This window comes from Antrostomus carolinensis, unplaced genomic scaffold (genome assembly GCF_000700745.2).
Source record: "Antrostomus carolinensis isolate BGI_N321 unplaced genomic scaffold, ASM70074v2 scaffold45705, whole genome shotgun sequence".
NCBI lineage: Eukaryota > Metazoa > Chordata > Aves > Caprimulgiformes > Caprimulgidae > Antrostomus > Antrostomus carolinensis.
The window spans coordinates 13-24,900 of record NW_010316577.1 but is presented as its reverse complement, the minus strand read 5'-3'; the positions used below and the strand labels follow the sequence as shown (position 1 = coordinate 24,900).

Genomic DNA, 24,888 nt, shown 5'->3' with positions numbered 1-24,888 from the left:
GTCTAGTAGCTAAACCCCTGAACTTAATAGTTATTTTCACTAAAATGAACCGACTCAGAGATGAACTTTGTTCTTTTCAAGAAGATTCTCCAACCTTTTGGTATCTTTCTAGCTCACAATCAATTGTAGCAAATGCAGGTGATGTAATTCTCTGTGTTATTATTGACCCCTTATTGCAATTAATGCCTAAAAAATAAAAAGGACAAAATAGAATGTATGTATAAACCTCAGCCATTTTAATGCAAAGTTTAATGGGTTTGTTTTAAGTTAACATGAAGAAGGGTCAAAACTAAATTGGGAGACTATACACTGAAGCAAGTGATGCACACCTACATGTTTTGTTCTGCAGGCTGTGCTTTGAGGGCAATAACCTTTGGCAGGGAGGTGAAGAAGGTAGTTGAAAATAACAACTTCTTAAACAGCTGCTGTTAAAATTTCTGAAGGGTATTTGCAAAGACAAAAAGCACACAAGGATTTTGTACAAAACTAAATGGTTTTATTAAATTTATCTCAACTTCTATTTTTAAAAACATCATGTAAAGTGGTGATTCTAAACTAATTTAAATGAATAGTTTATTTCCTGTTACACTAAGGTGTGTAAAAGTATGTATGTTTTAGTGTCCAAAATGAGAGAGATTACCATTGTTCAAAATTCTTTATTAGTATTTATTACTATTGTAATATTTCAGGATTTCCATAAGGAAATCCATGTGCACTTAGGGAAATGTGTATTTTTCTTTCAGTGTTTTATGAAGAAACTGGTTGGGCTGTGGAAAATAATTTTGAAAAAACTTTCTAAGATAGCGTAATATGTATTGAGGTGTGCTTATAACAAATTCAGTTCTGATTCTGTTTAATAAAATATAAACTGGGTCATATATCAGTGAAATCTCCCAATTCAAAGTTTAAAAGCAGGCCTTAAGACTCCTTTCCAAAAGAGACTTACAAAACATGTTTTTACCGTGTATAGTTTAGCAGATATGTGCATATATATTAACATAATTAAAAGTTCTCATGCAATATAGCTTATTTGAGAATCTGTGGAGATAGATCCCATTTGGTTTCTTAAGGAAGCTTTAAGGACCTTTTGTGTGTATTTCTCTTTGGAACTTAATATAATCATCACTGATTCTTCCGGTGTCTGAAGTATTTCTTATATTTTACGTTTAGAGGAATATATTATAGATCTGGTGAATGTTTATTTAGTTACTTTTTTTTTCCTTCTTCTTTTCAACATAGGATTTTTCAAACTTTTAAGTACTCCACCATTGTCTCCATATTGGAAGCTGTTCAAGCAAGTGGACACTGTCCTAAAGAGTAAGAAACATCTTTTTTCTCTTTATTTTGAGGGTTCACGAAGAATCCAGTTGAGGAAGGATGTACTGGATAGTTAAGAATGTAAGATAGTGTTTGTATTACATGGTGATTGCAGGTGAAATAAATTTATTTTTTTACTGTTGAACTCTTAACAGTGAGGAGAAATTACTTGATTGCAAGTTTTCAATTTTTCTATTTTTCAATTAAAAATAAATTTTTGAATGCCTCTATTCAGTTCATTTATATATTGTAAAATTTATCTATTGTATAATTTAAAACCATGTTTCCTTTTCAGGTCTCTAATGATGAGGTATCCGTCTGGATTTAAAGCACATCTCTGAGCTTCTCAATTCTTTGTTAAAGAGATGTGTTCTATATTCATGGGTAAGGATATTTATTATCTTAACTCGGGCCCTTTTCTTAAATATCTTGTGATATATTTTTAATTTAGAAGATTTCAACAACTTATTTTTATGTCATATAGGTTAACCGGATACTTATTATAATATAGGGTTCTTTAGGTGCCTGTGCTAGCTCTTAATTTTGACCCAACCTAGTTATTAAACTTTGGAATTCATATTTCTAAGTATCAGCGCTCCTAACTAAACTCTTAGTATTACAGATAGAGAAACAGCATGGTGGTATATAGGTAAATAATTTAAAAACTGGTCTGTGATCTGAGATTCCTTTTCTGGTATACACAACCAGTTCTACAGGCTTTATTTGGGCACCTTACAATACATATTTTAAATTTAGAGTTTTGGGAAGAAACAAACTGTCCTGGAAAGCAACAAAAGGAAAAGATGGTTTTTTAATTGAATTTTGTGCAATTAAAAAATCAACAACACTTTTTTCCGATAATATAAACTGTATTTAATTCGAAGAAATATTGTGGTATTACACATCCCCACTTCAAAACAGTAGAAACAAAACAACTACAAAAATCTCCCTAGGAAATATTATTTTTTTTCTATATACTACTAGTATTTTTTAATTTTTGTAGGTCTCTAAATAAAATAGCTAGGATTATTTCATTCATTACAAAATTCGTTATAATGTATTCTCTCCTTACAGTAAGCATTACTTGCGGAAATATTTTGAGACTTTATAAATTTACCTTGAGTTAAAAATTAATGTTGAAATTGATCTCTTAAAGAATTAGAGTAAGTGGCCCAAGGATATGTTGTGGAACTTCCTGACGTCATGCTGTTTTATTCAGAGAGTTTTGTGATGCACTTTCTCTTTGGTGTGGTTTTGCTTGAATGTTCAGCTGAAGCACATCTACTCTCAGTAAAGAAGCTGTCCCATTCACAGTGAAGGCAAACATCTTTGAGAATGGTAGTAATTGGTCTTTAGTTGCGTTAGAAGATGAATTTTCTTTCTAAGGGAAATTGTAATTTGTCATGTTGGTGGACTTGAACTTTTATGAATGACTGTAACAATTGACAGCTACTGAATTTTTTTTTTTTCCCTATAAATCTTTAATATTTATTTCCCAGAGGCTACCTGCTTCAGGAGAAAGGATGAAAGATGGTAGAAGGGAGTTTGTGCATGTCTGGGAAGTAGAGGGGGAAACAGTTATGTGAGGTGTTTGGCGCAAGCAAAACAAGTCTACGTGGGTATGAGAACAGACTACTCTGAATTACTGTGACAAACACACACAAGCCAGTTTGCTCCAGTTTTATGCACTTACTCAGAGTTGGAAATGTAGCCATGGACTGGAACCTAGTCCTGAGAATTTAATTTAGGACCATTGGTTTCAAATCTTCAAATCAAAATACAAGGTACTTGAGTAATCTTTTCAGTATTTGGCCTGATATCTGTGAACAGAGCAGAAGAGAGTTCTAAATGAAACTGGTATGTTGAGGGTATGATTTTACTAAAGGGATGGCTCATTACTCAAAAATAATTATAAATGCATACCAATGAAAAGCAATTTTAAAATAAAATAATGCATAATTATATATGTACTTTTAAAAATGAAACAGACTACCAAAACAAGTTTTCTCCTGATTTTAGTGATAACAACAAAAGAAAATGCATCTTTTCAATCCATATTTAGCTACAGATACCATGGCACTTTTGTACCAAAACTTACTCCTTTCTGTTAGGGAATAAAAGAGTTCATCTCCACTAAATGTCTAAATGTTCTTTTTCTAATCTTCTGCATTTCTTGGAATTTGTAGAAATTGTGCCCTCTCTTTGTGCATTTTAAATTTAACATGTACATTGATCTTTAAATCTCTAATAGAATATCATTTATATTGGCACATCAGTGGGAAGTAACTTCTGTATTATTTAATTTACTGGAGCTTTTTTAACTCAACTAAAGCTTTAGTTATAGTTAAATCTGACAAATAATGATAGTGTAATTGTCTTTTATTTTAAATGTTGGGGAGGGAATGTGTCTCTCACTTCTGACTATCATGCAGAAGTGATCAGTTTTTTTAGTATCTGTTTTTTAACACTATTGTCTACCTCTACTGACACAGCATTCCATCTGCTAATAGGTGGGCAAGTCATACAAAGCCACAAACCAGTCACGCTGTTGTGTGCTACATAGAACTTAGAAAATATAACAATTTTTCAGTCTCTCTGGCAGATCTCTTGTTTGGAAGCAAGTCTGTTATGCCTGGTTGCATTGCTTTCCTTAAAAAACAAAAAACAAAACAAAAACCCAACAAAATCCACAGCCACTTTGCATGCATATAATGTAAAACTCTTCCCTAGTTCCAGCTGTCTGTGATAACCCCTTCCCTCTGTGTCCTCAACCTGTAGTCTGGATTTCTGTTATGTCATGCTTTTGTGACTTCAGTTTTAATTCCTTCTGTCTACTAACTTGTCCATGACTTCTTTCTGAGGTAGCTCTGTTGTTTGTTTGCATAGCCAGTGTTTCAGTTTCGTTTGTGAAAAATGGCCATCAAAGTCACCAACTTCCTCTTATCTGTGGTACTGTCACACATCAGTCATGTGAAGCAGTGATACTTAGTCCATCAGAGTATAAAAGTGTGGATGTCATGGCAATGTCCTGAATCTTTACCCGATTTACTTGCTTATAGCTTGGTTTTTGTTATCACTTCATCAAAAGTAAACAACAATGCAATTAATGAAATAAAACACAACAGTAGTTTTTATTATGTGTTTTACTGCTACTCCCACTTAATTTTTTTGAAAGCAGCATTTTATATCTATTCTGGTTTCTTATGTGTTCATTCTTTTTTGATGTATTCTGTAAAATAAATCTTTCCTTTTCTTCTAATCTTTAAATCTTGTACGATTCACCCTTCGTTTCTGCTCTTGCTTGTGTCTGTGACTACAGCTTGTCTTTTTACAACTCCCATCTACCGCATGCTAACATCATCTCTTTGAGACTTTCAGGCTATCTACTTCTTCTTGGTCTTTCTTTCTGACAGGAATAAAGAGTTGTCATTAGACTTTGGGCAACCAAAATGGAGAAAGTTTGGTGGTTTTTGTTTTGGTTTTTTTTCCACCTCTTTGCAAGGAGATGCATTAACTGTGTTAAATTGAAACCTCGGTTTCCTAACCTAGCTGTGGTATTGATTCATTCTTCTTGCCCACATACTTAAAGAAAGGAATCAAACTGGACTGAGTGTAGCCAGTTTTATTTCTAAGTGGTTTTAAATACAGTAAGTGAAATTTGAAAAATATCTTAAAGTTTAAAAAAGTTAGAATTACAGTAGTAGTACCTGAGAGCTGCTTTTGCAGATTAAGAGGAACAACAATAGTGCATTGATTTATATTGTTTGTCGTTGAAAACATAGTTTCAGACCATACAGAATAGAACATTGTTTTTAAATTAAAAATGTGGGTTATGCAAAAATTAGTACTTGTTTCATTCACTTGGACTCATAAGACTTATTTTAATACCATTTCTCCTACTGTAATACTTTGGTTTAATTCTTTAATTTAAAGCAGACCTTTCAATGTTAAGAACTGTTAGAAAGAAAGCATAGGTATTCAGTTTAATGAACAGTCACCAGACCAAAAAAACCCCAACCAACAAAACAAATGAAAAAAAAAAAAAAAAAACAAAAAAAAACCACACAAAAAACCCCCCAAAACCTGGGAGATGTTTCTGTTCTGATTCAAGTATGCTTGCAGAATAACTTGACACTTCTTGGAGAAAATGCTCTTTTGTGCAAGACATACAATGATACAGTTGGCAATCTGAAAAAATTTATTGTTTAAATTTTGGATGCTTTAGCATATCTGACGATGAGAAACCTTGAAATGAGTTTCAGCTTAACTTGGGGGATACTATTGATATATACTGGTAATTAATTCTAGAAAAATTAATGTTATTTAAAAGAACAAACAAACAAACAAAAAAACCCCCACAAAAGCTTTTTTTTTCCAGAATAGTGAGTCTAATGTATGATTTTGTTATACAGCTGTTAGATAGTTACTGTGTAGTAGTAGTTCCTGTTGATTAGTTTTCTACATAAAATCAGCTTGATTAGTGCAAAGTTTAGAGTTTAAAATACAAAGGGAGAAACTAAATACTAGTAAGAAATATTGCTGAATGCCTCTGGGTTCCATTAGATTTAAAAAGTAAAATAAACCCCATTGCAGAAAATCCTCAATTTACCAAAAGTCCTGTAGTTGGTAAATATTGTTGAAGCAATTCTAGTTGATAGGGGGCAGTAACTTCTTAAATTCAAGTACAACAACCATAGTCTTCCAATTGCTTCCTCAGGTTGTACCTCTGTTGTTGTGCTCACTTTATTGTCTAGAATTGGTCCAAGCAGTTCTTAGACACTGATGTTATAGAAGGATCATCTTGCTAACTTTAAGATGGGTAAGAAACATATTAAATCAGTATGCAGTAATGGTAGAGAATTTAGACATGCGAAGTGTTAGAATTAATTTAGTTTTTAAAGTGTAACTTTGTCACAAATTCTTAATGTAAGAGGGCACAAAGATGTCAAATTGTATTTACAAAAAGAAATCAAACTTTAACTTGCTGTAAAATGGAATTATTTACCATAACAGTGATTGCTTGCAGTGAAATACCTAGTTTTGACAAAACAAAGTTTTTCTTCTTTCAGGAAGAAGGAAGAGCTCTCTTTCCTCTCCCTTTTTATTTATTTTTTTTTTTTAACATATGCTGCTACTTTTGCTGCAGTTTGCTTTATTGAGTAGGAATTCAAAACCAGTTTACCCATTCTGATTAAAATGCAGCTCCAGTAGGAGCTTATCTTGCATGAGAACTGTTTTGGAACTGGTACTATAAAACGCTGGCTGCCATTGCATTGTCAAACTTGTAGTTGTTGAGTCCAGTAGATGAAACTCTTCAAAATGTTTATTCCCTTGAATGCTTTTCTGCCAGCTGAAGGTAGAAACATGTCCAAAGTTCAAATTGGTACTACAGATCTGTTTAGGGAAGGAGAGGGCTGGATAACAGTGTGTCAAAATAGAATTGTAGCTGCCATCATTTTCTATAGAAGAGGGTGTAAGGGCAGGCAGAAGAGAATCATTTACAAGCATGTAAAAGGTTTTAATGTGAGAACTTTTTTGTTTCATTAAGTTGGATGTGAGGAGGTAGGGGTTTTTTTAAGGAAGGGACAGAAAAATTGTAATTGTGTGCCAATTAAGTTCAGAAATGCATCACAATTTGCCTCATATGCCTTCACAGTTTGCAAACTGAGCATCTAATGTTTCCGTATTCAAGTATAGCAGAGATAAACAAAAAGGACAATTGCTCAATGCATTTGGAAAATGACTTTGTGTGAAAGGCTTCTAAGTTATGCTTTTCTTTGGCTGAAAAAATGTGGTGGATTTTGTAGACACTGAAGAAAAAGTCTAGGGATAAAAGTACTTATCTGGTCAAAAAACAAGATGTCTTGCAACAGAGTTGTGTTCAGGCTATCTACATTATACAGCTGTGTCCTTTCCCAAAGAGGTTTGGGTTGTTGTCGGGGAGGTCTTGGGGGTTGTTTTGGGGTTTTTTTTACTTTGGTCTAATTAGCTTGGAGAGGTTTCCTGTGTATCTAGCCTTCAGATTTCTCAGTTTGGAACATGACATTTTACACATGGCTACCATAATTTCCCCGTATCTTTCCCCAGATGGGGATTTCTTTAGATAATTTGTTTTGTGTCTACAATATTCTTTCCTTGTTCTTAATCTGACTTGGTTGTCTTCTCTTAGCTAAAATAGGTCTCCCCGACTTACCTTTTGAGTTGAAATATCCTAGGATGAGAGATTATTATATTAGAAATGCTACAAAAACCTAAAACCATACCAGATCATCTACCTGGATCCTGATGTTAGTTTATCATCTGTTGGAAAGTGTTTGATACAGGGAAACTAATAATTCTGTTGCTTTTAATATAAGCAGGCAACTTTATCAGTGTTAGAAGATAATAGGGTCTAATTTATGTTAGTGCTTCCTTTAGCCTGGGACTTCAGAAAGTCCTAACTTCTAAGCAGTAGGTTGTACATTTATCATCTGGAATCCATGGCTACTTTGCTGTGCGAAACTGTCACTTTTCTATGCATCTGTGCCTTTTTCATAACATGCCTGTTCTCTATACTGATAGTAATTAACACTCATATGGATCCATAATTGATAGATGTCGCCAATTGATGTCTTTCAGTGTGATATAGGATCCGTCTGTCCTTTTTCTCTGTAGATCAGAAGTTTTGTATACCCAAACCCTCAACAAGGTTTATGAATTTAGGTTAGGCTTTCTTCTGACTATGGTCACAACACTTCCAGTTGACTAGGAGTATAAGCAGAATAGGTTTTCATTAGCTTGTCAGAGACTACTTTGTACTTAATAGGTTCAACATAAACATTGTCCATCAGAGAGCATTTCAGATTTCCAGGGTGTCCATTTCTGGAAGGATCCTATACACATTTTATCCTTAAGAGAACTCATTAATGAAGAATTGCAAGTTAAATGGAGGAGGAGAGCATGAAGGTGAGATTTAGTAGTAGAAACAGGAAACAAAAGCTGTGGCTGTTTTCGTTTCTTTTTTCTTTATAGTAATTAGTTATACATCTTGACAGGGTAAAGGAATTATTATTCCATGAAGATGCTAATTTAAAGTGATTGCTTGTCTATTCTAGAGGTTTACTTGTTATCTGGGGAGGCAGAGTATCACAGACACACATTTTAATTTATTTGCCATTCTGTTTGATTACACTATGAATGTGCAAGTTTTTAGGCTAAAGTTAAACTAACCAGCTTTTTTCAGCTCCTCTTACCTGAAATCCCTGGTTGCAAACTAATTAATTGATGATCAATAAAAAAGAAAAACAGCTTGTGTTTCAAAATGAGATAAGTGTAACCTCTGTTGAACCAAAGGTGGTTATTTTCCTGTGTTTATCTTCGACTGTATCACTGTATTCATCCTCTTGTTTTTCCTTTAAATAAGAGTTCTATTATGTCTTTAAGTGTGCTAAAATACAGTTTTTCAGAATCTTACTTAATACAACTTAAATAGAAAGAGTATCTCAGCTTTTCCTACTGAAGTTGAGGTAGCTTTGTTTTTAAATGTAGTTCAAGTTCTCTCAAGTTTCTTGTTCAAACCTACAGAATTATTGTGTACATTTTATATATTATATGATTTCTTTCTACAAACAAATTTTAGTTCTGGACTACTAAAAAACGCAATTCTGTTTGTTTGGTAGTTTTAATGAAAATGGCAAAGGAGAATCTAAAAGTGTGCTTAGGTAATAGAGCAAACTGAATGAAAGAAATTAAACCATTATATTTAAAACATAAAATTTTACTTTAATTACGTAAGGCACAAAACCGATAAATACTGCACAGGCCATCAAGTGTAAGCAAAAATAACTTAATTGATTTGTGGTTTAACTAACTGTAAAGTTCTGAACAAAATACCAAAAATCGGTAAAAATGTTGGGGAGGGGAAGGAGCAATGAAGAGAGTTCTGAAGTAATTTTTTTTCCCCCCTTCTTTTCCCCCTCCTCCCATAGGATACTTGAACACTTTTAAGACAAATGTTTCATTAGAAGCACTAATGGATGTTGGCATGCCTTGGATAAGGTGGTGACCGCTGGATGTCATTTGTTTCTGTTCACTGCAGAGAGCCAAAACTGACTCCATTTGGAGTTGAGAGAAAAAGCAGCAGAGACCTCTCAAGATGACTGATCCTATGATGGATTTTTTTGATGATGCCAATCTTTTTAGTGAGACCTTAGAAGGTTTGTCGGATGATGCCTTTGTTCAACCTGGACCTGTTTCACTTGTTGATGAATTGAATTTGGGTGCAGAATTTGAACCTTTGCACATAGACTCATTGAACCATGTGCAAGATGCTCAAAATCAACAAAAGATGAGTGAGTTTGATCAGCTGAATCAGTACGATTCACTGAAGCTTCACTCAGTAAATCAGTCTTTTAGTAGCTCAGCTGACAACGTCTTATCACCACACTCTCAATTCAATTGTTCACCAATTCATCCACAAAACCAGTCTAATGGGATGTTCCCAGATGTGGCTGATGGTAGTCCTATGTGGGGTCATCAAACTGCCACAACTGTTTCGAATCAAAATGGGTCCCCTTTTCACCAAGGACATTCTCAGTCTATGCAGCAAAACAAAAGCTTTGTAGCACACCATGACTTTGCCTTATTTCAGGCTACTGAACCACAGCATCAGTGTGCCTCACTACGGTCGCAGCAAAGCAGAAACAACCCGGGGCAAGATGCTCTGAGTCAGCCAAAAGACTTCATGGAAGTTAACGTATCTACTTCTCACAGAGTCAGTGTTAACCACCCACCTCCAACTTCAACTTCACAGCAGCCTCTGTCTGTTCAACAGTTTTCTCAAACTGCAAGTGCTTCAATACATTTTTGTGGGAATCAAGAAGGAAATTTCGATGGACAGTCCCCAACTATTACTCCATGTTCTGTCAATAATAGCCAACAATTTTCATCTCCTTATTCTTACTCTAATAACCACATTTCTCCTACCAGCCTTCTTCAGTCTACAACAGCTCTTTCTACTAGCCAGCAGACACACTCTATCTCTGACTTCACTGGAAGTGATGCCTTTACATCTCAAACAGGGACCAAGCAAGAAACAACTGAGCACATGTTGAATCCTAATACACCTTTGAATTCAAATAGTTTTCAAATGTTGCATTCTGCGCATCCTCAGGGCACCTTTAGTAGTTCAAAACTCTCTCCTGTGAATATTAATTTCCCAGCTTCTGCAGGTTCTGCTTCTCAGATAAGCCATTTCACTGACCCTATTGAAAGCAACGGTTTTACATCTTTAGATGAGAACTTACTTCATCAGGTCGAGACTCATAATGAACCATTTACAGGACTTGACCCAGATGACCTCCTTCACGAAGACCTTCTGCCACAGTTTGATGATTCTGCGTTTGTTCAGGATAGCACAAGCCATGTTTTAGAGCATGACCTAGAACACCATATAACCCCACAGCAAATAACACAGTCACCTGATCTTGTTCGGGCACAATCTCAAAGTCAGATCCATCCTTGGCATTCTTCAGTTTCTAATCAGCATCTGCAAGACCGAAGTCGTGCAACCTTGCAACGACAGGTATGTAGGGTTTTGGGCGGCACGGGTTAAACTGGTTATCTGGTGAAATAAGTAATAGTTACTGGTGCTTGTGTCTGTTGATGCAGACCTTGCTTTCTGCTCATGTTTTGTTACCATTGTAGAAAACAAGATTTCTATGATGTGAAATATTTATTTGCAGAAAATGGTACTGGTGCTTCTGCTGCTTATATTTCCCAAGTACAGAAAAAATACGGTTGTTTTACGATTTTGGTGCAAATATAATGGCTTATTGTCTTTTAAAGTACTTACAGCAACATATTTTTAAGAGCTTTAATGAGGCTTGTGTGGCAGATTTCCTTCAAGAATTGCGCTGGTTTTGTTGTTACTCAGTCCTTTGCTTGGTATCTTTCTGCTTGTGGTCATTGACTGAAAATACAAACTTTTTTTGTTGTTTTTGATGTGATTAGTAATAATAGAAAACATACAAAAGACTATGTTTATGTTTGATTTTGCTACTTTTGGCTAAACCAAAAGACTCTGCAGTTGTTTTAGTGCAATATACACATCTATTGCAAGTATTAAAGCCCTCTGCATGGAGGACAAGATAACATAAAAATTATATTGTACTTTTTTAGTGGTATACAAGAGAAACAAACTTTGCAGACAGTGCTTTTCAGATTATCTGAGAGAAATTAAAATTGTGTGAGCATTGAAGAGTTCAGAAAGACAGTCCTTCGGCCTCATTCTTAATAATGCTTTCTCATAACATAGGTACCTTAGTGAATTTACAGATAGCTTTATTTGAGATACTAAGTCCACTTTTTGTTTTAATGCTGACCTTTATCTTCATCTGTATAATCATCTTCTCTTTTATAGGAAGTGTGTGTCAATAAATTGAAATATAGACTGGTGCTTCTGGAGTGCTTTGATCTCTGAGGAGAGCAGCTAAGCTTTTCAAAAACAAACAGAATAGGACAAGTGAAGTTATTTTTTCACAACAACAACCGGCAAAATCACATTTTTATTATAGCTACTAGAATCCTCAGCATCTGTGAGATTTTTGCAGATTTTTCCACTCAAAAAATTCCTAAATCAAAAAAAATATATCTTGAATATGAGAGGGGTGACTTAACCAAAGGCTCAAATAACTATTCCTTCAGCTTTTAAAATTTATCAATCTTTAAAGCTATTGCTGTGGTTTTGGAGACTGGTTTAGTAGCTTTCCTTGTTAATGCTTGAAGAGTGGTATCAGTGACTGCATGACCTGTAAGTTAATACCTTAATATTATCAGCCTTTGGCACTGCTTGGTAGCTTCCAGCCCAAATTTGATTTGACAGGAATGACTGAAATGTCTTCAATTAGATGGTTTGGCAGAAGGAGCTGTAGCTTCTGTGTGGTCAATGCACATATTCAGCTGCCATTGCTGGTTATCTCGGGTTTCCAAAATTGTGAGTCTGCTGAAATTCACGTATGTGTGAACAGTGAAAGCAGGAATTTTTCTTTTCAACTCCTGTTTTAAATTATAATAGGGAAAGCAGAGGGAATGTGAATGTTTTCTAGTTTTCGATCTGTGCATTTCAAAATAGAGGCAACTCTAACATCAAATATATACATGCAGACAGCTCTAAAAAGGTTGTAATAAGTGTATTATTTCTCTATATTCTTGCTACCAATATTCTCTCTACCTGAGAATATAGAATGGTGTCTTATTGGAAAAAAAATTATTGAGCAGGAAAGGAACTTAATTACTGACTCTTGCTTGTGCTTGGTTTGCAGGACACAGGCCTGTGAAGGAGGCAATACAACGCTTCCTTCCCTTTCGTTTTATGTCATTAGTGTAGAGATAAGGGTTTAACACATTTAATCTTTGGTCTTGGTTCAGTAGATTGCTTCTCCATTACAACTTCTGCTTATGTTTATGGACCATGTAATTTTCAATTCCTACTAGTGAAACTTTTTCTGTAAAGCTGTGGTGTGATGTTAACATAGATACAGCTGTGTATCTGAGATTAGTTTGATTAACTGAATGATGCAGTAGATGCATTCTGTTGGTTTTGATAAATGTTTCTTGTTTTTTAGGTCAGGGAGGGGGAGAAGAGGGCACAGCCCAAGCAGCTACTCTTGTCAGTTATCTCGGTAACCTACAGACACATGGTAGAGCAGCTCCTAGTGAGACGTGATGCTGTTTATTGCGGTGTGTACAGTACTGCAGAGGGAGCAGCGCCGGCGTTCCCTGGCAGGCAGCGCAGCAGCAGAACCCAGAGCTGTCAACAGAAGCGTTGAGGCTATTGGTCTCCCATGAGCATACTTGGGGTGAAGGGTGAGAGGAAGTGGATTCCAGGAAAAGTGGGGGTGGTGAGAAATCCAGGGGTTAGTATTGTTTGTGAAGATTGTGTGGGATACAAGCCAGGCAGTGAAAAGTAAGTCTAATGAAACTTTCTGGTGCTGTGCCTTTTCTGTTGTGTACGTCACAACCTTTCTAGACTTACTTCGATCTCACTGACGTCAGTTTTAGCGCTTTGTTTTGGAACTAGGCACAGAGGGAAAGTTCTAAGGCCCGTGGAGAGTGTTTTAAGTTGGGGGGGGGTTGGTTTTGGTTTTTATTGTGGTGTGAAAACAAAGCAACTTTACAGCATTTGAACTTTTACATTTTTCCCCTGGAACTTTGAAATTAAATGGACAGCAAGCAGTTATAGAACTTCTTGGTTTGGTTTTTATTATTTCAGGGTATGCAATAAATTGTATAAATTGGATTCCGACCTTGAGTTCATCTAATCGGACAGATGTTTAATGTTTCCTTCAGAAACCAGTTGTGAAGTGGTAGCTGTCAGACTGTTGTGAGGAATGTACTGATGGGGGAGCGAGGAAGCAAACCATGTAGAAGCCTCTTTAAATCAGCGTGTATGTAATCTGAATAGCAATAGAAAAGTATGGCAATTACCGAAGTTAAGAGTTTCAGATCTGTATGTTATCTGATTACAATTCTAAGAGGGGTTTTAGTTCTAATACTCACTTTTAGTCTTTGAACACTTGGTAGAATTTAAAGTTCAAGATAAATTTGTTCTGTTTGAGCTTTTTACAAATGCATGTCATTTAACCAGAGAGGAAAAAGGTGGGGTAAGGGACGGGGAGGGAATCGTGGTCTTACTGAAACTGGTTGTTTAAAGGCTAGGAGTGAGGTATGAAGGGATTTTGATAACTTTAACATACGATAGTTAAGGTGAAATGTTTATTGTTTAACAAGACAGTGTCTCATATTGGCTTTTGTACATGTTGAGGAAACAATTACTTGTGGAGTTAATTATTTTCAACAGTTTTACTTTGATAATGATTGAGATTTTTTCAGAATTGAAAACTTTTTATTTTATGAAATAGTTAATGAACTGTAGCTATTGGAATGGACCCAACATTAGACAACTAAAGATGTTTAACTACAGTTATGCTGAGGTTATTTAAAATTAGAAAAGAACATTAAATACTCGTCGTTTCATTATTTGAAAGCAAGCACACTTATCACATTTTACTTGCATAGCTTTTCTTTTGATAGAAATTAATTTTAAAATTAATACAATCTGTTCAGTGTAATAGTACTGCAGAATTAAAAACAATCTAGAATGTCTTATGCTGCTATTATACTTTCTATGCCTGCTGTAATTAGATTATAATTGTAAATAAATTGTGCCTCTTAATTTTACATCATGCATTTTTCATCAGTTTGAGAACAGAAAGTAAAGTGGAGAAGTGCACTGAAGATTCGTGTAGCCTCAGCTTTGACTAATATAAACTTCTGATCTTTTGAACTCCATTTAAAACTGTTTTGAGTTTGCTAAAGCTAAATAATCTATTCACTTTTCATAAAATTGAAAAACGATGACAAAAATACAGGCTTCAAGATTCAGTTTTGCATGTTGAGAAGAAAAGGGAATTCAGGAAGATAATCTTAAATATAAACTGTCCTAAGAGAAGTTTACCACCACCTCACTGTATGTTATTTTATAATAAGCATTTTAATCTTTTCTAATTACATACATGAAAGCAGAATAATTCAAATTAAACTGGAAAATACTATTCCATTAATAAGTGCTATAGGACAAGGTGGTAGTCTTAGTTCTTTAATCAGGTGAATTTTTTTTTTCCCTTTTTTGACTAAAAGTTTGGTACCTAACTTGATAATTCAGTATATTCATGAATTCCAGTGTCTCACATCTGGCTTTGTTTTTTTTGCACTGCCTTGAAACAAGTCAGTTTAAAAGGAAGTGCTTTTGTGCTTGCAAGCACAAACTTTCCTACCACTGGTTTTGTGGCAACAGATGACCCTGCATTTTTGGAGATAATTTGTCTTGCCTTGTTGAAAGTTTTGTGAAGGAAGTCTGAGCATTGTAAATGATTGCTTGGTTGGTGTCGTACCCTGGGACATCTGTACGTATCAGAATGGCATAACCTCATATATATGAGCGTGACATCAGAGGTGGAACTCAATTTCACCCGATCAAAGTCCAGGCTTATGTGCTGCTGAGATGCATGTCCTGAATAGTCAGAGGCCTTTCACCTCTGACTGTTAGCAGATGCCTCCCTTGTATTAATTCCAAATTGATTGTAGACAAGCATCCCTTGAATTATTCCACTCGTAAACCTCGTACTCTGCCACTGATTGCTGTTCCACTTGTGTATGAAATCTTGCACTGTAAAGTTTTCATGCAAGAATTACACAGTAAGCAGTGATGTGTTTTCTCAGCTAGTTACAATAGGTACAGCAATAGATGTACTTGATTACAACATTACTTGATAGATGGAAGAGGTATAAAAGTCAAGGATATAGTATTTGTGAGTGTATTTGATATATTCTGAATAGTTTAATTTTAAGTGAGCCTGTAATGAGAAATATTTTAAATTAATGAACTGATCACACTATAAATACTTTGTGGAAGAGACTGGCTATTTTGCATAGTAAGTTTATAGGTTATGGCTCCTAAGTCTTGTTACAATACAAGATTGTAAAATTATGATGCTGTGATATATATACTGCTTGTGAATCAGTGGATCACAGTTTTCCTTTGGGACTAGGCATAATAAAATACGTCACAAAATTTGCCTTACTTTGTATCATCTGAAAACTGAAATCTAGACATTGGTTCCAGTAAGCATTTATTGGGGGGGAGGCATTAAAAATCCTATCTTGTAATCTTGAAATGTAAAAAACCACACTCCATACATCCCAAAAAAACAACCCCCAAACCAAAAGAGCCCTAAAATCTTGGAGTTTTTTCCTAAAATGCTTAATAGTGCTGGTATAGCTCCCTCTAAGCGTATTCCCTGTATTTGTATTGTTCTTGTTCCTTTAATTACGGTTAATTCTATGGGTTGCATCATCATATTAGCAAATGTAAATCTCTGTCTGAACTTGCCTTTTAAACATTTCTAAGAGTTGTATGCTCTGGATTTAGTTCTCTGTGCTTAGAGAACAATTTTCACCTTCCTTGTAGGAGCTTAATAAATTGTCTCTACCACAGTGAGGCAGCAGAATTCAGTTGTCATCTCCCAGCACCTAATAGATTTATCATGTATGTACAAGTAATGAAAGTAATCCCTCCACTGACCTTCTTTGGACTGTCTTTTCCAGCTTTTTTGCTTTCTTTTTATTATTTTCCAAAAGGCCTTCACAAATAGAGGGGAGTGAAAGTGGCAAAGCTGTGTCAAATGTAGAGAGTTAATGAGAGGAGTAGGGCAACATCTCTGAGCTTGAGTAGTGCAGTTCCTGGAAGGAACTAAGTCTTTTAAACTATAGCTGTATATAATATGTTTTCATTAGTAATCTATGGCTTTTGGCCAATGATGCATTGAAGATAGAAATATTTTGATAGCTTTATTTATAGTTGAATGTGTATGAAGTGTTTCCTTTTGTGTATGTTCTCTTTAGAAGTTTTATATAAGCATTTTATAAATTCTGTATCTTTTTTAAATGACAATGTGTAGGGTGGGGAAAAGAAGTACATGTTTGTGAGATTAGCTTGTAACACATTTACTGATGAATATTTATTATAATTTTTAATTTCTCCATTTTTCATTTGCCTTGTTTTTCCTTTCAAAATACAGCTGTACAGTCAGGGAAATACAAATTTCTGGACTTGTAAGAGCAGGGAAAATGAGCCGGAGTATCTACTCTACTGTTTTAAAGGTTTTATGAGTTTGTTAGTAATTACCATCTCTGGGTAGAGTTAAATTGTTTCATCCTTCTTTTTTTTTAATCTTTTTTGCTATCACTAATGCTTTTCTTAAGTCTCTCTCAACCTTCATCACTTGTCAAATAATGAGGCTGTCCAATTCTTTGTGTATGTTTCCTCTTTAAAATGAAGTACTTGCTGTTGTAATGACTGTTAGAATTAAAGAATATAATTTTTCCTGAGGTAATTGCATGCTCATTAAATGACTGCAATAATTGTCTTTAAAATGTGCCAAAAGAGAAGCCTTTTTGTAAAAAGTAGTTAACAGATGGCGAGCATAGGAAGGAAGCTTCTGGCTAGGTCAATTTACAGAAGTAATCTTACAGATATCAAGGCGAGACTAGTTGACAAAAATAAGTAAAATAGATATTATTTTTTTAGTGATTGCAGAATAAGTGCGATTGAGTAATCTAAATAATTATTTGCAAGCAGATGTCTTGTTAACACTGAAAGAACTATAAAGCAATTCAGTAATGTGAAAGTACTGATAGACTTGTGCAAGCTTAGTGTCTCAAAGAAGGGGTAGCTAATTATAGAGAAAACCGAAAACAAAGCCCATATTAAATTATGTTCTAAAGACAGCAACCCATGCTATGGACTGGTAAAGCTGTAGTTCACTATATGCCTAAAGTATAATTAGTTTAAGGGAAAAAAAGTTTATGAAAAAAAGCTCCTATCCTTCTATTTGTGTTGCATTAATTCAACTTTGTGCTATGAACTGAACTGGGAAACTCATTCAGGTGCAGAGAAACTTGTTACTTTTTTTTGTCGAGGGCGTTTTTCAGGAGTACAAGTTCATGATCTAGTTTTCCTCTTAGTTGTACAGAATTGTGTACTGTAGTGGTGGAGAGAGAGGAAGGAGTGAGAAGCATCGTTTTCTGCAGTAGAGGCAAAGTAATTGTTCATGGAGAAACCGCATCCTCAAATGCGCGCGGGTGCAATTGGGCTCACTGTGGGACTGTCCATTGGCACTGGTAACCACTAACCTGCCTTGGCTAATGCTCTTATCTAAAGTCAGAATTTTTGAGTGGCTTCAAACATACCACTGCCTCTAAAACTTCCAGAACAGTGCTTCGTCTTGAGGCGTTTTGTAGAAAATCAACACTTTATAAAGTGTTAATGGAGTGTTATTACTGAAGGAGAAGTAGAACTTGTAAAGACATTAACCAGTAGCATGGTTTTGAAGCCAGAGAATTTGAGGTACATTTGGAATTCATGTGGCTTTTGTCCAGATGTGTCTGTGTTTTGTGCACTCAAGTTTTACAGTTTCTTTTAGCTGTTAATTCTAAATGTATAGAGAGATCAAAATAATTTCCAGCACTTTGTCTACCTAACAGCCTCCTACATTGGATGTACTGTTTTCTTTGTTCACTAGCAAGTTAAAAAATTTGCAAAAGTTCCTGGTTATGTGGATTTCCAAGACAGTGTGTTTCTAGGTGTTGAGTAGATTGAATTTGGGAACTCTTAAGGCTAATAAATAGAAGTGACTGGATTTCTAGGATGATGACACTGAGAATTCTTATGTTGATTTGAGTAAGTTTGATAAATCAATCTAGGAATGTAGCTTTAGGCTGGAAGCAGTTGACAAGTCTTACTTTTTTAAAACTGTATAATTTGTAGTAGAGATTTATTTTTCTTGCATAAATGTGGCAGGTTTTCTTTTGTGGGGGTTATTCGTCTTGTGTTTCTGTTTACTTGGGATTTTTGCTCCCTTGATGTCTTACTGTGAAGGGTAGCATTTTAATTTATATCCAGTTCCTTAATAGTGTTTTAAGCAAACTTACTAGGAAAACATAGCTATTGTGCTTTTCACAACTTCCAGTGTGCTGTGGCTCACAGTACCTGTTTTTGTACTTCAGAAAGGTCAGAAATAGAACTAGAAGATGCAGTACACTTGGGTTGGTTTTCTTCTTTGCTAAATCTTTGTAGCAGCTGCTCATGAGGCCCAGGTATGTCTCAGCCTGATGTGTAAGTTTTGTTGTAGCAGGAACTTTGGTTCTTGCAGGTCTTAAAAGCGGCAGCCAGGTGTTACAGAACACAAGTGGTCACAGGGACGGCAGGTAAATTAATTGGAGGAACATAGGTCAAAATCAGACATGTGTCTTTTACTGTTGTAGTAAAAACAAGATTAGGCGTATTTCTTTTGAGGTGTCTGTGTTGTAGCTCTTATTTATATCATCCTGTGGAGGATTCTTTCACCTGAAATTGTGTGGTATTATGAAATCTGATCAACTCCAGATACTACACAAGCAGCGTGGTGCCAGCCTGGTGTGCTTTTTGGCTTATTACAGTTAATTGCAAATTTGTGCCGCCTTTGAGTGATTTCAGGAGATTTTTCAGAAATGGTGACCTAACTTTGCTTGTTGGGGACAGAGGTATGAAGGTGCTCAGGCTCCTGGCTGTGCTTGAGGATATCCTTGGTAGCGCGCTGCTGTCTCTAACCAGGCTGTCATTCTGCTCAATGTTGATAGCAGTTTCGGTTGACTTCAACTCATTAAAATTGATAAGAATTTCTCTTGTCTTGAGCTTTACAGTGGGTCTAGTCCTGCCTCCCTCTTCTGCTCATAGCCAGACTCACTTGTGATAAAAAATTACTGCTATGCCTATGTTTCTGGAGACCTGTCTTGCAACTTTTTCTGTGTGATCACTACTGAAAGTTCATGGTGCCTGCTCTTTTTTTTAATGGTTATCTCTGCGAAGCACTTGGATGCTATGTTCTTCCTCTATAAATTTTTTAGGAGACTTGTGTAGGAAAAACAGTTTGGGCTTTTTTTGCTTTTGGGTTTTTCTGTTTGCTTGAAATTGAATCCTGTTGGACCCCAGTAGTATCCTCTGATTTGACCTCTGTTTTCAAACCATTGCCTCTTTTTGAGAAATTCCTTTTCTGTAGGCATCTACTTTTCCTTGTCAATTGAGGGGAGGATTTTGTTCAGGAATATTTAATTGAGAAAACTAGATTTTGTTTTGTTAGGCTTGCATATATGCTGAAGTACTCTTTTACATTGGACATTCTGGCATAGAAAGCTGTTAAAATAGTTCATTGAAACTGATACAAAAATACTGAAGTTGGTTTGAATTTAAGTGGAAGTAGTATGCCCCTCTTTAATTGAAATGAAAATATGCCGTGCAGTCAGTACTGGTTTTAATGATATTAGTGACTCCCTAGCTGTTGATGTTAAAAATAAATTACTTTTCCCAATCTGCCAGTATATTTTAATGTATGTTAAGAGCTGATTCTTTTTTTTTTTCTTTCCTCACTGAAATTACAACCATTGAAAATGGTTACTTAGGTATCAAGGAATACTACAAAAAAAAGACACATTCAGAGATTGAGTAAACTTTTAAACTTAGCTGCTTCTAGTGAATAACATTGTATATAGAGATCTTGCATGCTAGCCTTTCTGAATATGCAATCTGTTTTGATTTAAAGGTAGTTCATGATAAGTATTTCCCAGTATTCTGATGGCACACATCAGAATCAAATCATGTATTTTCTTCATGTCTGTCATCTTTCACAAGACTTCATTGTTCTACCATGAAGGAGCAATGAAAATGCTTAGTTTTTTAAAAAACTATAAAAAAAAAAAAAATAAAAGGAGGTTGCCAGTATTATCATCGAATCATTTCATGGTACTGGCCAAGACAATGATCTCTTGCAGCACATTGTTCCAGGAGCCTTCACACTCTGAATAAGCTGCTTCACTTAATTTGTAAGTGAATTTTATTTTACCATTGCACTCAATGTACTAAAAAATTTGAGTAGAATCTGGTAAATTATGCTGTTACAACATGTTGTGGAAGATAATCTGTCTCTGTGTTTTGTTTAATCAGGGAGTTTCTCTGACCTAGCCCAGCTTTCCTTTCTGTAGGTAATTGCAAAGTGAGGTGTTGAGACAAAAGGTGGGCAGGTTCATGCTAGTTCTGCATAGTTCTTGCCTGCTTGCCCTTCGCTTTCATCACTTCAGTAGGTGAAGTGACTCCTGTAAGTAGCAGAAGAGTACAAAAAATAGACCATGGACGGTTCTGCAGTTTACAGCCCTTCACAACTGTAATGACTTCTGACTGGGGGCCAAAAAAGAAATGGAGAAGTTTCCAGGGGGAGAGTGTAAGGAAATCATGGCAGTAGTACACTTCATGAGGACGAAATGGTTTTTGTCTTTAATTATCAAAATATTTTCTTGCAAGGCCACTCCCACGAGAGGTGTGGAAGGAACACTTTAACTGAAATTAAATTTTGACGAGAACCAGCAACTGTTAAAGTGCCATTGCCTTTTCTTGCTCAGCAAGAGATGAATGCCATGCTGGTTTCTTAGTGTGCCTGGGCCAGACATGCTGAAGCTGATCTTGGGTGTTTGGATTAAGGTGAATTAAAAAGCTCCTTGTGTGTTTTTCTTTTTAGAGGTAGTTTGGGTGGGTTTTTGTCTCCTGGTCTTCCTCTCTGGTTGGTAATAAACGTGGGAAAATTACTCTCTTGATGGCACACAAAAGTGGTGGCCATTTAGAACATGAATGGGCAGGTAGCAACGTGGAAAAATGGAAAGAGGAAAGCTCTTTTTTTCTTTTTTTTTTTTTTTTTTTTTAGTTTAATTTAGAGTTTTTTGTAATGTTTTCCTTTTGCAGCCAATTCTTTATTGGTTTACATTAAAATCAGCATTTTTAAGGATTTTGTCATCTTGTATAAATTACAATTTCTGTCTAAAGGTAAACAAAATTACTTGATTTAAGACTACTTGAAAAGAAAACAGTAGCTAAAGCCTGAATACTTTTAAAGCAATAAAGAAATTTACTGAAGACTGTAAATCTGAATAGTGCCTATGTTATTTAAATTGTTGGGTGTGTAGTGAAGAGGTTGGATAAAAGATATCTCTACACATTCAACTTCGTGCCCTCTAGTTTGTATGGTATGTATAGGTTACTCAAATGTTCTTCTTTTCCTTAAAAATAAATAAATTCAAAAATTCTGCTGCTATTTACAATTTAAAGCTTTATGCAGCTTTTAAAATAAAAGCTTCTGTTGGTATTTACCATGGTGAAAAGATTGTCCTGTATCTTCATATTTCCCAGTGAGCTCAAACCTGAGTTTACAGTGACAGATGAAAAAACCTGCATGCTTGCTTCGGCTAGTTTTTAGGTTTTCCTCAGTGTCAAAGACCTTCTGGTAAGAAAAAACATAGCTTTTAAGATTTTTTAATTGTTTAGATTGGATTTGTTCACCTCCTTCTACCCCTTTCTACCTTTCCAAATTTAATGTGAGGTATGTTACACAAGCAAATGATAGGGATGATATGTTTTCAACTGCATATAGCTGTAATGGTCAAACACAACTGTGTCTTTAGTTTTCACAGTATTGGTTTCACAGTATGCATTGCAGTTTGTGTTTATTTTGGTATCAGGTTGTTGAAATAGATATTATTCCTTTGCTCTCTGGATAGCAATAGCACTTGGATGCTTTGGGTTAGTATTGGCATTCTGCTGTATGTACAGGTTGGTATGTTGCTTTCATAGCTGATATGCCTTAAAGATACATTATTGAACTTCTAGTCTGTATCTGCTTGATAGATTCACTTGGTAATATCTGTGTACTAAGCTGAAGTTATCAACAGAGTTCCAGTGGATTAGTGTGAATTTATTTGAGCTGTTATTAAAATATATATATATATATAAAAAGAAAACAGCAATTGAAGTTGTGGTGGAAAGGGAAGCTTTAAAAGGTCAATATATTCTGTGTGCAATGTTTCTTTCTTTTGCCTTATTTTGTGGATGGTGTATATTTAATTTCAGGGGGCAGGGGGTTCGCCTTTTTATTGCAGATTTGAATGTATAATTCTTAGAGCATTCATTACAGAATTCTGGTGTTCTTATTTCCAAGCAAATACAAGCTTGGATTTTATTTGGCCCCTTGTTTTGCTTTTTGATCACACTTGCAGTTTTGGAAAAGTGCTAATGTTTAACTTCCTTTTGTGACTCATAAGGCCTTAAAGTGAGCTGCTGTATTATTATAGACCTCATTCCTTTCCAGACAGGGAGTTTCTGAAGGAATCTTTCCCATTAGAGACTAATTTCCTTTGCGTCAGTAAAAAAATCAGGTTTCAGAAGCTTTACTTCGACCATCAGATCGCAAGACTTGTTTCTCCATTTAAACCTGAGTGTGTGAATTGTCTTACTGACTTGAGACAACCAAACTTGTGAATTTGTCTTTCTTTCAGGACAGGAGCTTTAGGATATCAAAAGAAAAAAAAAAAGTGTGGAAAGAAAGCAGTAGTTTCTGAAATTGATGGTTAGAAATATAAACTGCCACAGCAGTCTTTTTGTTTTGTTTCATTTTATTATGCATATAGAATTGAAACAGCCTTGAGTAATCAGAATGGAAGTACAGGAAGTGGAATCTTTTTCAGGGTATATTATCCTTAACTTTAAATTTCCTATAGTAAACTTTTTGGAAGATGTAAGAGTGATGAACCTTGTATTTCTGGAAATACACGTCTTCAAAACTTCAGAATTAATACATTTTAATATATACATTGAAAAGTTCCCTTTCAATCATAATTCAACACTAGAGAATGTGTTGAATTATTGAATTATTATGCCTAGACAAATTAATACTTCAATAGAGGAACAAGAGTTTAAATATTGTCATAAATGGACAAGTACACTCCACAGCATTTACCTTTTTTAAAGTATTTATTCAGCCTTTTCTTAATCTGTATAATGTAGTAATTTGTCATGGGAGTGCTGTCAGTAGATGCAATTTAAGAGGCTCAGATGCACAAGTAGAAAGGGAAAAAAAAAGAAAAGTTAGAAGGTAATGTTAGATACTACTAAGCATGAATTTAAAACAAGAATAACAAAACAGGAGGTGTAAAACACTGATATTTTGGGCACTTAGTCAAACTATCTCCTGAAGAAATATGAGTCCCTGTAGCATTTCCACAGTTCTCTGGTTTTGATGCATTTGAATGCCTGCAGGGAAGGGGGAAGAGGAGGTAGGTAACGGGAAGGCCTCTTTAGCATTGCGTTAGCAGAGCTTTTGTTCGCTTCTTCTTTTGTCAGATGCAAATCTATATGGAAGCAGGGAGAGAAGAAAGAATGAGTAGATTATGTGATGTCCAAGGGTTGGATTTTGTAGCTTGTGGTTAGTATAGTTGTGATGTCTGACATAGATCCTCAGAGGTCCAAGAAGGAATGAGCTCATGCTTCATTTCACTAAGACACCTCTTCTCTACCTGTCTGTCTGCTTCATGTAAGTGGAAGGGACATCTCTGAGATTTCTGTTCTTTTAATTTGACTAAATGTGATCAATGGGTTAGAAATTACTAGGAGTTTGGAAGCATAAATGCACACACTTGTATGGCATGGTTGTATAGCCTTGGGTTTTTTTAAAGCAAGCTGCAGAAAAATTGAACAGCTGTCACTTGTAGTTTAACGTGCGTGTGTAACTGTAACCTGAGAGTTGAAAAACCACCTAGCTGCGTATTTTAAAGCTAAATCTGTCTTGTCTTTAGTCAAAGAATGTATGATTATCAAAGACTGGCTTCATAATAAGGGACAGAAGTGTTTCTTGTTCTATGAGGAACAACTGTTCTGTCACTTGGGGGGTTGTGGGGGGCATTTAGTGTATCTTACTATTTTGTTTTAGATGGAGCAACTTGGAAAAGAGGCAAGTCAGGTGAAGGTATTAATAACGTGCCTAGTTGGGACAGCCAGTGAGGTTTGATGAAGTTGTACTGAACAAACTTAGCTCCATGTCATGTTATACCTGGGTATGTTAATCTTGAATATGGTAACTGCATGAAGATGTCTTATGTGTCCAGTGATGAAGCATCCAG

General features: G+C 35.3%; 1 protein-coding gene across 1 annotated transcript; it reads left to right on the top strand.

Annotated features, from left to right (window-relative positions):
- Positions 1–1,234: 1,234 nt before the first annotated feature.
- LOC104525219 (chromodomain-helicase-DNA-binding protein 9-like) lies at positions 1,235–13,035 on the top strand (the record flags this gene model as incomplete). The annotated part of the gene is made up of 4 exons (XM_010168306.1): positions 1,235–1,317; positions 1,613–1,701; positions 9,285–10,879; positions 12,921–13,035. Coding segments are annotated over exons 3-4 (1,543 nt in total), but the record flags the coding sequence as incomplete, so codon positions are not given.
- Between the last annotated feature and the right edge of the window lie 11,853 nt (positions 13,036–24,888).